The sequence below is a fragment of the Saccopteryx leptura genome, chromosome 3 (genome assembly GCF_036850995.1).
Source record: "Saccopteryx leptura isolate mSacLep1 chromosome 3, mSacLep1_pri_phased_curated, whole genome shotgun sequence".
Lineage (NCBI taxonomy): Eukaryota > Metazoa > Chordata > Mammalia > Chiroptera > Emballonuridae > Saccopteryx > Saccopteryx leptura.
This window is the reverse complement of record NC_089505.1, coordinates 337,948,470-337,963,966: the sequence shown is the minus strand read 5'-3', so window position 1 is coordinate 337,963,966 and position 15,497 is coordinate 337,948,470. Positions and strand designations below refer to the sequence as shown.

The 15,497-nt window shown below is 37.2% G+C and overlaps 1 protein-coding gene across 2 annotated transcripts in view; it reads left to right on the top strand.

Moving 5' to 3' along the window:
• Window positions 1-5,567, top strand: part of YWHAZ (tyrosine 3-monooxygenase/tryptophan 5-monooxygenase activation protein zeta) — a 35,888-nt gene extending 30,321 nt beyond the window's left edge. For both annotated transcript variants that reach the window (XM_066379245.1, XM_066379246.1), the window contains exons 4-6: window positions 297-460; window positions 538-633; window positions 3,548-5,567. In XM_066379245.1, coding sequence (XP_066235342.1) covers window positions 297-460; window positions 538-633; window positions 3,548-3,607 — 320 coding nt within the window. In that variant the 3' untranslated portion in view covers window positions 3,608-5,567. The remainder of the gene's footprint in view (window positions 1-296; window positions 461-537; window positions 634-3,547) is intronic.
• Window positions 5,568-15,497: the final 9,930 nt, after the last annotated feature.

Sequence of the window (15,497 nt, the reverse complement as noted above, 5' to 3'; positions counted from 1 at the left end):
CCGTTACCTAGAGACTTCGTACTGGGGCCCTCAGCATCACAGGCTGACGCTCAATCCATTGCACCACCGCTGTACTGAGATGATTTAGAGTCATTTTTGTCCTGTGATTAACCAGTTAGTGTAGTGTACCAGCAGAAGCTTATTCTTTAAATTAAAGAACCTCATTCAACTTAAGGTTGCTACAGCTTAAATTTTTATACGACACCTGTCATTGGATATTAAAGGTTTGGCTTGAGGGGTGAAGATGAAGTGCAAGTTTTATCAATACATTTTGATGTAAACGTTTTATTATCCAGGGATTGTGGATCAGTCACAACAAGCATACCAAGAAGCTTTTGAAATCAGCAAAAAGGAAATGCAACCAACACATCCTATCAGATTGGGTCTGGCCCTTAACTTCTCTGTGTTCTATTATGAGATTCTGAACTCCCCGGAGAAAGCCTGCTCTCTTGCAAAGACAGTATGTATTTTACCTGTTGTATAGAATATAGCGATCCTTATTATTTGAGCACTGAAATGTACTTTTTTAAATCATAGGCTTTTGATGAAGCCATTGCTGAACTCGATACATTAAGTGAAGAGTCATACAAAGACAGCACGCTAATAATGCAATTACTGAGAGACAACTTGACAGTGAGTACATAATAGCATTATTAATACTTAAAGTAATTGAAGAGATAATGTTGTTTTATAGATTACTCCAAGGAATATTTCTGGTATTATTATTTTTATTATTATTAAATACAAGATCCTTTCTGCTGTTAAAATAGAAGAAAATCACCTTATAGAAGCCGAAAGATTAGACCAAGGACTTAAAAGATATTCAGTTTTATTAGTTATATATCTGTTGTTAAAATAATTTTGTAATCCATGGTTTATGACTTCTTAGACACATGGCCATTTTCTATTCCAATCTGGGTGATTTCATTTTTTTCATTTTAGTCAGAGAAGAGTTTAGTTTTTAGTGTTAAAAGTATATTGAAGTTGTCTTTCTGTTTAAATTCCATTAAAAATGGGGTTTTTGACCATAAAACAGGTCTGGTAGGATGTTAATAACTCACTTATAAAATTTCAGATACTCTGCAGAATAGAAGTCTGTTTGGTCTAGTTTCTTAGTAAACTGTTCTTACTTGTCCTTGGTATACTCCAGACCCTCCCTGCCAAAAAAGACCACATTGCCGTTATCCTGAAAACACTGACAGTAACCCCTTAATTGTGTTAAATAGTCCGTAGTATTCAAATTCCAGTTGTCTCTATTTTTTCTTTTTATCCTTTTTAACAGCTTTTAAATTTTAATTGGCATCCAAATAAAGTCTACACAGTGCAATTTGTTAATGTTTTTGTTTTGTTTTGTTTTCTTCCATAGGGTTTTCCATTCTTCAGATAAACATTAAATTTGAAGTTAGGTGAAAAAATGATCAAGTATTTGCTGTGTGTCAGGTGAAGAGCTAGAAATGAAGATTATAGTGTAGTGCTACTGGTTTTTGTTCGTTTTAGGGTCTTTTCTTGGGGACTGTAAATCATTTTCTACATTATACTTCTTCCAGCTTTATTCTAGTCCACTGCCAATTTCCTAAACCAGTTCTGTATTCTAGTATTGAATGTTCTCCACAAAGAGTTTCTTAAGCAGTATTGTGTACTTGTTTTTTATTACTAAGTGCTTAAAGTTATTTTTAAAAGTGTAATTAGGGGCTACCTGCAAACTTGTGAGATTTTTATTTTAATCAAGAGACTAAGCTATGGTTTCTTTTTAATTTTTTTTTTTTTTTTCAGAGAGAGAGAGGGATAGACAGGGACAGACAGGCAGGAACGGAGAGAGATGAGAAGCATCAATCATTAGTTTTTCATTGCGCATTGCAACACCTTAGTTGTTCATTGATTGCTTTCTCATATGTGCCTTGACCGTGGGCCTTCAGCAGACCGAGTAACCCCTTGCTGGAGCCAGCGACCTTGGGTTCAAGCTGGTGAGCTTTTTGCTCAAACCAGATGAGCCCGCGCTCAATCTGGCGACCTCGGGGTCTCGAACCTGGGTCCTCTGCATCTCATTCAGTCCACTCTATCCACTGCGCCACCGCCTGGTCAGGCAAGCCATGGTTTCTTAAGGAATGAATCTTATATATCAAGTGAAAGGAGCAATTTGCTAGTTAATTTTAATATAAAGACACCCTCCCCCCATTTGAAATAAAGAGATACTGTCCTTCCTAGAGATAAAACTGGAGATTTGGTTGCTGTGTTGTATTGTCATCACTTTTGAGAGGGCCTAATCTGAAATATAGTTTCAGCTGAATTTTGGTATCTGTATTACTATGTGAAGAGGATTTTGCAACAAGTGAGTGAGAAAAAAACTTAAGGTTCTGATTTTGTCACTCTGTGAGCCTTGGCTGTATCAATTCTTATCATTATAGGTTGATTGGATCAGTTATCAGTCAAGTGAAGAATTTTTTCCCAAACTCCCTAGAGCTTGAGTTAGGATCTGGTTGACCAGATATTTTCAACCATAATTCTAGGAAAAATGTCTTGTATCATATTTTTTCATATTTACATATAACCTTCAATAATTCTTAAAGATTAGATCTGGAAAGAGATGTTAGAAGACAATCGCATGTTTTTCAAAACTCTCTGTTTATAAGGAACAGACCGGCTTCTCGAAGTTAATTAGCTGTTTTACCTTGGAAGAAGTCTCCTTTCCAGGCCAGAGATATATTTCATTAATAAATGTGTGATTTGGGAGATAAATACTGATTTTCACTTAATTTTTCAATATATAAGCAATATAAAATTTAAAGCCATCTTGAATCTGTAATTATCTCTAAAATTATAGAATGGTAAGACTTGTAAAAAATGTTAATATTTGAAGCAACTGAAATACTTCTTTAACCTTCTGAAAAGAAAAGCTGTCATTAATGAAAAAAATTAATAGAATTTATAATTCTGCCACTTTGGAAAAATACAGTTTTTACCTCTTAGTTTTGGTTCTGACCATACTGGTTTGTGTTCATCTGTTTATTTTGAATTAGATAAATTTTTCAAACCTAAAGATACTGGAAAAGCTAAATTTGTATTTTAGTTCAGTATCCTGGCTTTTGAATTTCATGGAGTATGGGATTCTCTGGAGTGGTGAGGAGTCAAAGTTTTTTCTTTAAGTATAGGCAAAATTAGATGATGGTTTAGTGGCACTAAACTTGTATATCCATCTCTCATTGGAGCTGTTCAAGACAATCTAATATTCTGATAATTATTAATACTTAGCACTTCTGTAATTTCTGTTTTCTCTTTACTTTTTATGACTAACCAAGAGTTTCCTGTATTTTACTTTGTTTATTTGAAGACATCTCTGCTATGTACTTACCACGTTTATAAAATGATTCAGGAAGAAAAATATATATTGAGGTGTTTATGTCTTGAAATTATCTTCAGTGCTGCTCATTTTTTTTTTAAAGAAGGCCTTTTAACAAAAACTGATTACATATTTGTACCTTGTAATAGTTATTAAGTGTTTTTTTTTTTTAACTGAAACGTGCTGAAAAATCTTTCCTTCTTTTACCAGTTGTGGACATCGGATACCCAAGGAGACGAAGCTGAAGCAGGAGAAGGAGGAGAAAATTAACCGGCCTTCAAACTTTTGTCTGCCTCATTCTAAAATTTACACAGTAGACCATTTGTCATCCATGCTGTCCCACAAATAGTTTTTGTTTACGATTTATGACAGGTTTATGTTACTTCTATTTGAATTTCTATATTTCCCATGTGGTTTTTATGTTTAATATTAGGGGAGTAGAGCCAGTTAACATTTAGGGAGTTATGTTTTCATCTTGAGGTGGCCAATGTGGGGATGTGGAATTTTTATACAAGTTAAAACTGTTTGGCATAGTACTTTTGGTACATTGTGGCTTCACTAGGGCCAGTGTTAAAATTGCTTCCATGTCTAAGCAAAGAAAACTGCCTACATATTGGTTTGTCCTGATGGGGAATAAAAGGGATAATTGAATTGGTTCCAGACACAGGTGTAGTTGTTGTGGGTACTTTTAAGTTTTGGAGCACTTAGAGGGCTGTAGTAGAAATGGATATCCCATGGATAATACATGCTGAATGTTTATATCTGTGGAATACTCAATCTCAATGTGCACACCTTTGACTACAGCTGCAGAAGTGTTCCTTTAGTTGTGACCCAATTTACTCTGGATAAGGGCAGAAACGGTTCACATTCCATTATTTGTAAAGTTACCTGCTGTTTGCTTTCATTATTTTTGCTACACTCATTTTATTTGTATTTAAATGTTTTAGGCAACCTAAGAACAAATGTACAAGTAAAGATGCAGTAAAATGAATTGCTTGATATCCGTTACTTTATGTATATCAAGCACAGCAGTAAAATAAAATAAAAAAAAACCATATATTTAACGTTTTTTAGGTTTTGGGGGTTTTTTTTTTTGCTTTTGTGATTTTTTTTTTTTTTTTTTTTGATACTTGCCTAACATGCATGTGCTGTAAAAATAGTTAACAGGGAAATAACTTGAGATGATGGCTAGCTTTGTTTAATGTCTTATGAAATTTTCATGAACAATCTAAGCATAATTGTTACGAACACGTGTATTAAGTTCATGTAAGTGGAATAAAAGTTTTATGAATGGACTTTTCAACTACTTCTCTACAGCTTTTCATGTAGTTAGTCTTGGTTCTGAAACTTCTCTAAAGGAAATTGTACATTATTTGGAAATCCTTATTCCCTCTTGGCAGCTAATGGGCTTTTACCAAGTTTAAATACAAAGTTTATCATAACAAAATACTACTAATAGAACTACTGTTCCCAACTATGTCCCATACCCTACCCCCCACCCTCCTGAGAAAAAAAAGTGTTTTGTTTTTTTCAGACATGGGGGGATTGGTTTCAAAAACGTAATGTGTTCCATTTAAAATTTTAGTATGGCATTTTCTAACTGAGGAAGCCACAATGTTCTTGGCCCATCATGACATTGGGTAGCATTAACTGTAAGTTTTGTGCTTCCAAATCACTTTTGTTTTTAAGAATTTCTTGATACTCTTCTAGCTTGCCTTTGACTTTGATCCTTTATTCTTTCTACTTGTCAGGTGCACAGGATTACCTTTTTTAGCCTTCTGTCTTGTCACCAACTATTCCTTCTTGGTGGCCATGTACTTGGACAAAAGGCTGCATGATCTTTCTGGCTCCAATCAATGTCTAAGGATTACCTTGCTTCCTTTGCTTGCATCCCACAAACTATTTCCTTCATCCTGTTTACTGCAGCAAATCTCTCCTTAAGCTAATGCGATTGTTTTATCTCCCTGTAAAACTCTACCTATCCTGAATGGTTTATCATTGGCTACCTTTAAAATCCTTCCTTTCTTTAAATAATGGGGCTAAGTTATACCCAAGCTCACCCTACCAACTATTTCTTCAAAATCTTGCAAAAACAACAATACCATTTTAAAAGAGGTGTATTTTATTTTTCTTTTAGAATGTAAGCTCCTCAAGAGCAGGGACAATGTTTTCTTGTATGTTCTATTGTGCCTAGTACACTGTAAATGCTCAATAAATATTGATGATGGGAGGCAGTGAGTCTTGATGATGAGGTTGAAAAACCGAAATCCCAAATACTGTTCTGTTGCTTGTCTTATTATGACCTCAGATTAATTGGGGAATATCAGCCCTTTGGGACAATTGTCCCAAATATTACATTCAAATAAAGTGCAATGGAAGCCTTGGGGTCTTTCAAGGAGAAAAGATCTCATTCATTTGGGACACCATAGTGCATCCTCATTCACAGCTTTTTTTTTATTAATTTCTCCTGACCCCTAGGCCAAAGACATGAAATAAACCATAGCTTAGGAGAATTAAACTAGACTGAGGAGATGGATCTCATTCAAGTAAATTACAAGTAAAATTTAAAGCTTGTCACATTTGCCTATTTATGTCAGTCATCTGCTAAACTAGTTTGATTCTGAAATAAATTGTGATAATTCTTCATTAATACTAGGTGTTAATACATATGTTTCTACATAGTAATTCCCAATAGATGATTTTAACCTGAGAGGTTTTTTTTTTTTTTTTTTTTGCCTTGGATTTGAAAAATAAAACTTTTGTAATTTATTTCTTTATTGTCCCAAATCCAGGCTTCATGTCTGTTTTTATCAACATGTAGTTCAAGGAATTTGGAGAATGCAACAGTGTGTGTGTGTGTGTATAGTATTGGAATTATAAGAAATGTGTATGCATGTCCACTCTAAAGTTGTTGAAAGTATGGACTTTGCTGCAGCTCTAATGTTCCTTTGTGCCAGAAATATGGAAATGTTGGGGAGGGTGGAGGTGGTAAGAGGTTCAAAAGAATATGTGTCAAGTGGTATAAATATAGAGGGTAAATTTTTTTTTTTCTTTCTGTCTTCCATGCAATATAGTTAATTCTGCCATGGCCCAAAGCATATTTTAGAATTTAGGCCAGTTTGGAGTATGCAATCTTAGATTATTTGTGGTCATACCTCAACTTGAGAATGAAACCTTGATAAAATAATTGGGGGAACTTAATGATGAGATGTTTAAAAATCTTGCAGAGATTCTGAATGCAGATACAAGATTTTGATAGTTAAAAATCTTGCATAGACTGAAGACATACAAGGAGTTTGAGACTTTCCAGCATTGGCAGCATTGTGTCAATGGGTTATATCATCTCCGTTAGGGGAAATTGGTACATTACTTGGATTCAAGTATGTCATAATTGAGTTACTGCATGAGAGCCCACAATATGTTAGGGACTTTCTAACTGGTGCTATGTGCTCAGATAACCATACATGTTCCCATAGACAAAGGTAAAATCTTCCATGGCTTTATTATATTTGTCATACCACATAGGAAATCAGTGTGGTAGAATTGAAATACCTAGTCTTAAATTGGGTGAGATTGGGGACTTGTAAATTGGCTAGATTTGGATCCTTTTCTAAATGTGAAATTACATCAGTTTTTATCTTTAAGTGTGTCTTATAGCAGTCAAAATCTCATTGGTTAACTCCAGCTGTTTTATAAGACTAGCGACCTAAAAATCAATTATTTCTGGGTTTAGGTAGGCATATAAAGAAACATCTAAACAGGCAGATGGATGACAAAACGGTGTTTAAAACTCATCACAGTAGATCTGCTTTAGACACCCATAAACTGGCCCTAAAACAGTTGCTTGTGTACATGCAAATCTTATGCTACTCACCTGGATCCTTTGAGCTGTATATATATGAATGTCAACTTTCAAGTTCTGGAATATGTGAGCTTGGAAAGTGACTGGAATAGCAGAACTTCTGATAGGCCAACTGTTCGGGAAACATCTGCACCTGCCCTGTACTGCTGGTACCAAAATTAGTCAATTTATAAGAATTTCAGCCATCCTGTTGGACAAGCCAAGTGTATGTTTAAGAGTGGATATATTTAGACAAGACTAATACCTAGGTGATGCTAGAGACTCGAATAACTGCTTATTTGAGTCCATTCCATGAAATTTTTGAAAGCCTACCCTTGTCTAATGTTCAAGACTGTCAGATTAAGTCAATTTCCAATTTCAGAACTTAAAACCTATCAATATTTTAAGTAGGTGCTTACATTTTCTTCTGTTATTGGATGTTGGTTTGGGCCAGCTGCTGTTATATTGAAGATTTCTCAGAATTATGTGTGATTCAAGACTTGAGTGAATGGGATCCAGATGGGTGGTTACAGCATGTACAAAGGCATTAACTTAAAAGGCAGCTTCCATGAGCATGCAGGTAAGGGGCTCTGTGAGAGTGTAGAAAAAAAATAGGTTATGTTTTATCTAAAAAACAAGCTATGGTTTTCACTTTTAATGCTTTGATCCCCTAAGGGGAACTTGTTTAAAATGCCTGTTACCCAGCACCAAATTTCAAGGATTACAATTCTTTAGTTTGTAGCCCAGAAGTAAGCATTTTAGCAGAACTCCCATGCGCTATATGATTCAGAGTGTCTGTGTTGCTAAAGTCTGCAGCGGAAGGGGGAGCACATACATGGGAAAACAAGGGTGTGTACAACTGCATTTCAAGCCAAAATCTATTTCTAACTATAGTTTGCAAAACAGTTTGTGGATCTGCTCAGTAGATCATGTTTCCTAGCAAGGAGATTGAGGATAAAGATTACTTATTTAAAACAGGTTTTCACATTAATGACCAGTTTAGTCTGGGAGTAGATACCACAGAGAATTTTCTGGGTCAAGAGGAGAAAAGTAACGTGAATTAAATGAATGAATGCCATTTGTATTGTTTAACCATGCCATGCACAGAAATCAAATCCAGGAGAATTGACTTACACTTCAGAGTGATCATAAGATGTGGATAAGTACTTGCTGATCTTGAAGTTAGTAAGGAAAGCTCTTGAAGTTAGTAAGGAAAAAATGGACACAAGTAGCATAGTTAAATTATGTCAATTCAGAATCAATGAATGAACTTTGATACAAATTCCAGCTACATAGAAATAAATTTAAATATTTGGAAGTGAAAAGACAAGCAACTGAGACAACATAATTGAAAAAAATTACAAGAAGAGAATAAAAAGAAAAGTCGCCTGACCTGTGGTGGCACAGTGGATGGGGTGTCGACCAGGAATGCTGAGATTGCTGGATCAAGGCCCTGGGCTTGCCCAGCAAAGGCATATACAAAAAGCAACAGAGTTGATACTTCCCACTCCTCTGCTGCCTTTCTATCTAAAAATAAATCTTTTTAAAAAATAAAAAGTGGGCAAACAATTTGAACAGGCATTTTTATAGGGAAAGTGTGACCAGTAAATATAATACATGGAAAGAGGCTTAACCAGGGAAATGCAAACCAAGAGCACAATTCTATCCTATTGATTAGCATAACTTGAAAGTTGCCGTACTAAATATTGGAGGTGATGTGGACTGAGGTCTCTTGCACATTGCTTGGTAGGAGTTTGTTAATACACCCCTTTGGAAAATAATTTGGCATTTTCTTGTAAAATTGAACAATTACATCACTACAACTGAACAATTCTGTCCTGGTGTATCTCCTAGAACACCTGCATGTATGCACTAGGAAATAATAAAACTATTCAAAGCTGTACTGTTCGAATTGTTTTTAGCAAAAATGAAGACAATCCAAATGTCCATTGAAAGAAAAATACATGGTGGTTTATTTAATGACATAGTCTTCATGAATGAAAATGAATCTACTACAGCACAGTTGGTAACATGGATGAATTTTAATAACAAGACTGACTAAAAAACAGCCCCAGTAAACTACATGATACAATATAGCTATAAAGTTCAACAATGAACATTTTTTGCTGAGGCAGACATAACTGAAAAATCTTCCTTCTACCAAGAATATGAACAAGTCAACATTACAATGGAGTGTTTCTTTGGAGAAGCAGCAGGGGACATAAGTAAATATCAGTTTGGGACTGAGGTGGTGGGTTCACAAATACTTATTAGTGATCCATTCAATAGGGATGCAACAAAAAATTATGATCAGTTTTGAACTTCAGAGGTCACAGAAAAAACTAAATGAAAAAGTACTGTGTGCCAATCCATTGGTCAAAGTCTTGCTTGAATGGTAGAAATAAGATTGGCAGAGAAAATAAGTAGTCACAGATTTGGGTAATTGATGAAACACAAAATTAAAATATTTAAAAATTGCTATCCTGTTCATTACACCCTAAAACTGTCCCAGCATCCTTTCCATGTTACTCTGAGGAAGTAGGGCATAAGAACTGGAGACTTACAGGACCAACCGAGCTGGGTAGGCTATATTATGAAACATTGAAACAAGTGAAAAGTACAGCTCTAAACTAAAGCAGTCAGGTCTTCAAGAACGTTTGGTAGCACATAGTGGTAGCACATCCTTGTAGAGCCCGAAGAATTTTGTTATAGCCAAACCACTTCCGTGGATTCAGCCTGTCTTAAGGTTCCTCACTTCGCAACCTTTAAAGCAGCGGTTCTCAACCTGTGGGTCGAAATTATTTCCGGTGGCTTTAGGCGACCCCTGTGTTTGGTCGTTCGACCCCCGCCGGGGTCGCGACCCACAGGTTGAGAACCGCTGCTTTAAAGGAAAGGCACTGCATTCAGTCTAAATCACTGAGGCATCTCCTGTCACACCCCATGTATAACCAACTCAGGATTTTCAGTATTTTTTTTCATGTTCCTTTCAGATTCTTTGAGTTCTATATTTAACTTAATTGGTTTCTGTATGAAGTCTACTGACTTGACAAGAGTTGGAAGTACAGAACCTACTTACTATGATCCTTTAACAGTACTAGATCAAATATATACATGGTTGTTGGCTCTTTTTTTTTGCTTAGGATTTGCAAGAGAATTGTCCAAGCAGTCATTTTTGGAGACCCTAGTCCAACCAGGGAGAGAGCCTTACAAAGAGGTCAAGGTTGAAGAGTAAAAAAAAAAACAACAAAATTGGAAATGAATTTTTTTGGAGAAAGCTTAGCATGCTGGGCATTTCTCCCCAGCATCCCCTGCCTGCTTCATGGAGGAGAGGAGGGCTGCTTGAGTGGGACCACTTCATAAACTTATCTGAAATCTCATTTGTACAACGCAGAATGACACTAGGCTCACTGGAATTCTCAAGTCAAGAGATGGTATCTAGCTAGCTATGCTGATGGTTGAGTGGGGAGAAGTAACTGCATTAGAAATGGCCTGCTCCGTGAGGGTTTGTGGAAGCAATCAATGGGAACGTGTCTCCAGTAAGCCGGGATCAAGACCAGACACCGGGCTTGAGAGTGCTGCTTGGACGATCCCAGGGGCTGCTGAGTGTTCAAGCGATAAGAGACTGACCCCCAAAGAATCAGTGAGTGACTGAGAAAGTCAGTTTTAACATCTATCATGGTCAGAGAAGAGCAATGCCCAGTTTCCTTTAATTCCAAACAAGTAAAACCCTTCATGTTCCCACCCAATGCAATCTGGGCACAGCCAATAAATCCAGTGGCTGCAGAAGGAGTGGGCGAGGTGAGAACATGGAGCAGGAGTAGTCAACCTTTTTATACCTACCGCCCACTTATGTATCTCTGTGAGTAGTAAAATTTTCTAACCACCCACCAGTTCCACAGTAATGGTGATTTATAAAGTAGGGAAGTAACTTTATAAAATTTATAAAGCTGAGTTACAGCAAGATAAAGCATATAATAATAATTACCAAGTACTTTATGTCGGATTTTCGCTAAGTTTGGCAGAATACATCTTTATAAAACAACTTACTATAGTTAAATCTATCTTTTTATTTATACTTTGGTTGCTCCGCTACCGCCCACCATGAAGGCTGGAACACTCACTAGTGGGCAGTAGGGACCAGGTTGACTCCACTGACACAGAGAATGAAGGGGACCGCAAGTCCCTCCAGCTGTTGGATCACCAAGGAAAGGAGAGGCTCTTTAACACGAAGTGCAGTTAGATTTTCACCTGTTGCAGAACTGTCTCAGTTCACAGCGAAAAACGACAAAGCACAGTCTGCAAACAATGAACTGAAAGATTAGTGTACCAAGAATTTGAGTGAGAGTCATCCAAAAGAAATTATAAAACATGCATTTAATATGATTAAGATGAAAGAATAGAAATTAAAATAGGACACTGAATTGGCTCAGTGATAGAGCGTCGGCCTGGCGTGCAGAAGTCCTGGGTTCGATTCCCGGCCAGGGCACACAGGAGAAGTGCCCATCTGCTTCTCCACCCCTCCCCCTCTCCTTCCTCTGTGTCTCTCTCTTCCCCTCCTGCAGCCGAGGCTCCATTGGAGCAAAGTTGGCCCGGGTGCTGAGGATGGCTCCATGGCCTCTGCCTCAGGCACTAGAATGGCCCTGGTTGCAACAGAGCAACGCCCCAGATGGGCAGAGCATCGTCCCCTGGCCGGCATGCCGGGTGGATCCCGGTCGGGTGCATGCGGGAGTCTGTCTGACTGCCTCCCCGTTTCCAATTTCAGAAAAATACACACACACACACACACACACACACACAAATAGGACACTGAAAAAAATGAAGTGACGCTAGGTAATTGAATAATCTGGCAAGTAATCTAATTTTTTATAGAATTTATTGGGATGACATTCGTCAATAAAATTATATAAATTTCAGAGGTACAGTTCTATAATGCATCATCTGTATAGTGCAGTGGTTGGCAAACTCATTAGTCAACAAAGCCAAATATCAACAGTACAACAATTGAAATTTCTTTTGAGAGCAAATTTTTTTTATTAAATAAATTTTTATTTTAATGGGGTGACATCAACAAATCAGGGTACATATCTTCAAAGAAAACCTTTCCAGGTTATCTTGTCATTTAGTTCTGTTGCATACCTATCACCCAAAGAGAGATCGTCCTCCGTCACCCTCTCTCCAGTTTTCTTTGTACCCCTCCCACTTCCCCTCCCCCTCTCCCTCCTTCCCTCCCCCCACCCCCGTAACCACCACACTCCTGTCCATGTCTCTTAGTCTCGCTTTTGTGTCCCACCAATGTATGGAATCCTGCAGTTCTCGTTTTTTTCTGATTCACTTATTTCACTCTGCATAATGTTATTAAGATTCCACCATTCTGCTGTAAGTGATCCGATGTCATCATTTCTTCTAGCTGAATAGTATATCATGGTGTATATGTGCCCCATCTTCTTTATCCAGTCTTCTATTTTTTTACAGTGATTAAAAGCCTTTAAGCAAACTCTTGGCCAATACAGCAAGAATCCATAAAAGAGTAGTGTCCTTAACATGTTCACCAAGTCCAAGTTGGCCCCATCACCATGCCAAATCCCTGAAAAATGCAACCCAACCACAGTTCAGTCTGTTAGGAGCTGTCACAGGGAGCAGGAGTCCAGGAAAAGTCCACCGCCAGGAAAAGTCCGCATGGCACTGGAATTGTTGTCACCATTCTATACTTTGCAGCTCATGTCCAAGTCCCAATGACCACTGCTTCTAGCTGGTAATGATTCAGGTAGACTGGAAAAGCCATTTGCAACATTGCGTGGATATGGAGCTTCTGTTCTCCTCTGCCTGGAGAGATGAGACCAGGGTGCTTTTCCCTGGAGCTCTGCGACTGTAGAGCCATTTATTTTTTTTTAAACTTAAACTATATAGGTAGGTACATTGTTTTTAACTTAATTAGGGTACTTCTAAGAGCCACACTCAAGGGGCTAAAGAGCCGCATGTGGCCCGTGAGCCACAGTTTGCCAACCACTGGTCTAGTGTATATTCACAACCCCAAGTCAAGTCTCCATTTACCCCCTCTGTACCCTCCTCCATCTCCCCTACCCACCCTTCCCCAGCCAATCACCACTCTGTTGTCTGTGTCTTGAGAAAATCTAATTTGAAAATAAAACCCAACTCAATAAAGTAAGAAATCACATTCATACTCCCTACTTGATTTTATTTACTTTCAAGGGACTTTAAAACAAAACACCATGAAAATTTTTACTTTTCTCAGGAAATAAAATCTTTTTTACCTAATGACACAAGACAATTTTATTTTCCTGAAAATAAAGTCTTTTAATTACTTTTATTAAGAAAAACAATTATTTATATATGTCGCTTAGCAAAAACTTGAGAGTGACCCCTCACCGAACAAACTACACTCAATGTTATGTAGTTTTAGATGATTTAGAGTTAAAGGCCTTTTTTTGGTTGCATATTCTTAACTCTACTAGCAAATATTAAACATTATTTTTTTATTTTAAGGAGACTTACAGAAAAGTTGCAAGAATGGTACAAAGAATTTTTATATACCCTTTTACCTAGATTTTCCAAATGACAACATATTACAGTTTTTCTCTTTCCTTCTAAATTAATTGAGAATAAATTGCAGATATGATGCCTCTTTACCTCTTTATGCTTGTTTTTGTTTCTTAAAAATGATCTCAAATAAAACCATATATTTATCAAAACCAGAAAATTTACACTGATGTGATACTAATATCTAATCTGCAGACCTTATTCAAATCTGCCAGTTATCTTTGTGGCAGAAGAAAGAAACATTTTTCTGGGTCTAAGGTTCAACCCAGAATCTTGAGTTGTATGTAATATTATGCTTTAGTCTCCTTTAACCTGGAACAATTTCTCAGTTTTGTTTTTCATGACATTTTTGAAGAATATAAGCCAATTAATTTGTAGAATGTCCCTCTCCCACCCACCACCTACCCCCACCCTGCCATGTCTTCTCATTATTTTCAGGTTATATACTTTTTTCAGAAATTCCACTGAAATGATGATATTGGGTCCTTAGGACATCATAACAGGAGGCACATGATATTTCTTTATTGTGCTACTGATGCTATTAAAAAAATAATTTCTCAATTTAAGAGAGTAGATGACACATTGTTTAATCAACATTTTCACTGTTTTAAAATATACAAGTGAAACCGACTGCCTCAGTACCACACTCCTGTTGATAACGGGACTATTTCTACCAACAATCATCCTGACCTCCAGCAGGACCCGTGATGACAACGCACTGTCCTCAGCTAGACCTGCATGTACAAAAGGACTCCAGGACGAAGGAGAGCAAGCATTTTGGAGGTACTCCAGCCAAGTGCTGTGCCTACCTCAAGAAAGAAAAAACTCAAAACAGAGAAAGCTGCCTGGCCTGTGGTGACACAGTGGATGGAGTGTTCAACATGGAATGCGGAGGTTTCCAGTTTAAAGTCCTAGGCTTGCCCTGTCAAGGCACATATGACCAAATCAATCAATGAGTGAACAACTAAAGTGAAGCAACTATGAGTTGATACTTTTCGCTCCCCTTTCTTCTCTCTGTAAAATCAATAAATAAAATCAGAAGGAAAGGAGGAAGGGAGGAAGGGAGGGAGGGAGGAAGAGAGAGAGAGAGAGAGAAAGGAAGGAAGGAGGGAAGGAAGGAAGGAAGGAAGGAAGGAAGGAAGGAAGGAAGGAAGGAAGGAAGGAAGGAAGGAAGGAAGGGAAAGAAAGAAAATGAAAGAAAGAGAGAGAGAGAGAGAGAGAGAGAGAGAGAGAGAGAAAGAAAGAAAGAAAGAAAGAAAGAAAGAAAGAAAGAAAGAAAGAAAAGACAAAAGAAAAAAAAAAACAAAAGAAAGCAAAAACACTCTTTAGCAGTGGTTCCTAAACTTGGTTGCCCATGAGAATCACTTGGGAACATTTAGAATTCCTAATACCCTGGCAGCACTCAGACCTACTACACAGCACTACCTGGGGTGGATACACAGACATCATTCTTTTAGGCTTCCCTGAGGATTCCAATGTGCAGTTAAGTTTGATAACCAGAGCATAAAACAGGTCGAAGATTAGGAACTGTAGGACCGCATTGTCCAATACAATAGCTACCACCACAGTGGCTACTGAACTCTTGAAATGCAGCTAGTCTGAATTGAGATGTGCATGAATAAAATGCACACTGAATTAGGAAGACCTAGTTTAAGAAAATGAATCTCAACAATTTTTATATTGATTACAGGTGGTAATGATAATGCTTTGGGTATATTAGGTTAAATAAAGTACATATATTATTAAAATTAAATGTACCTG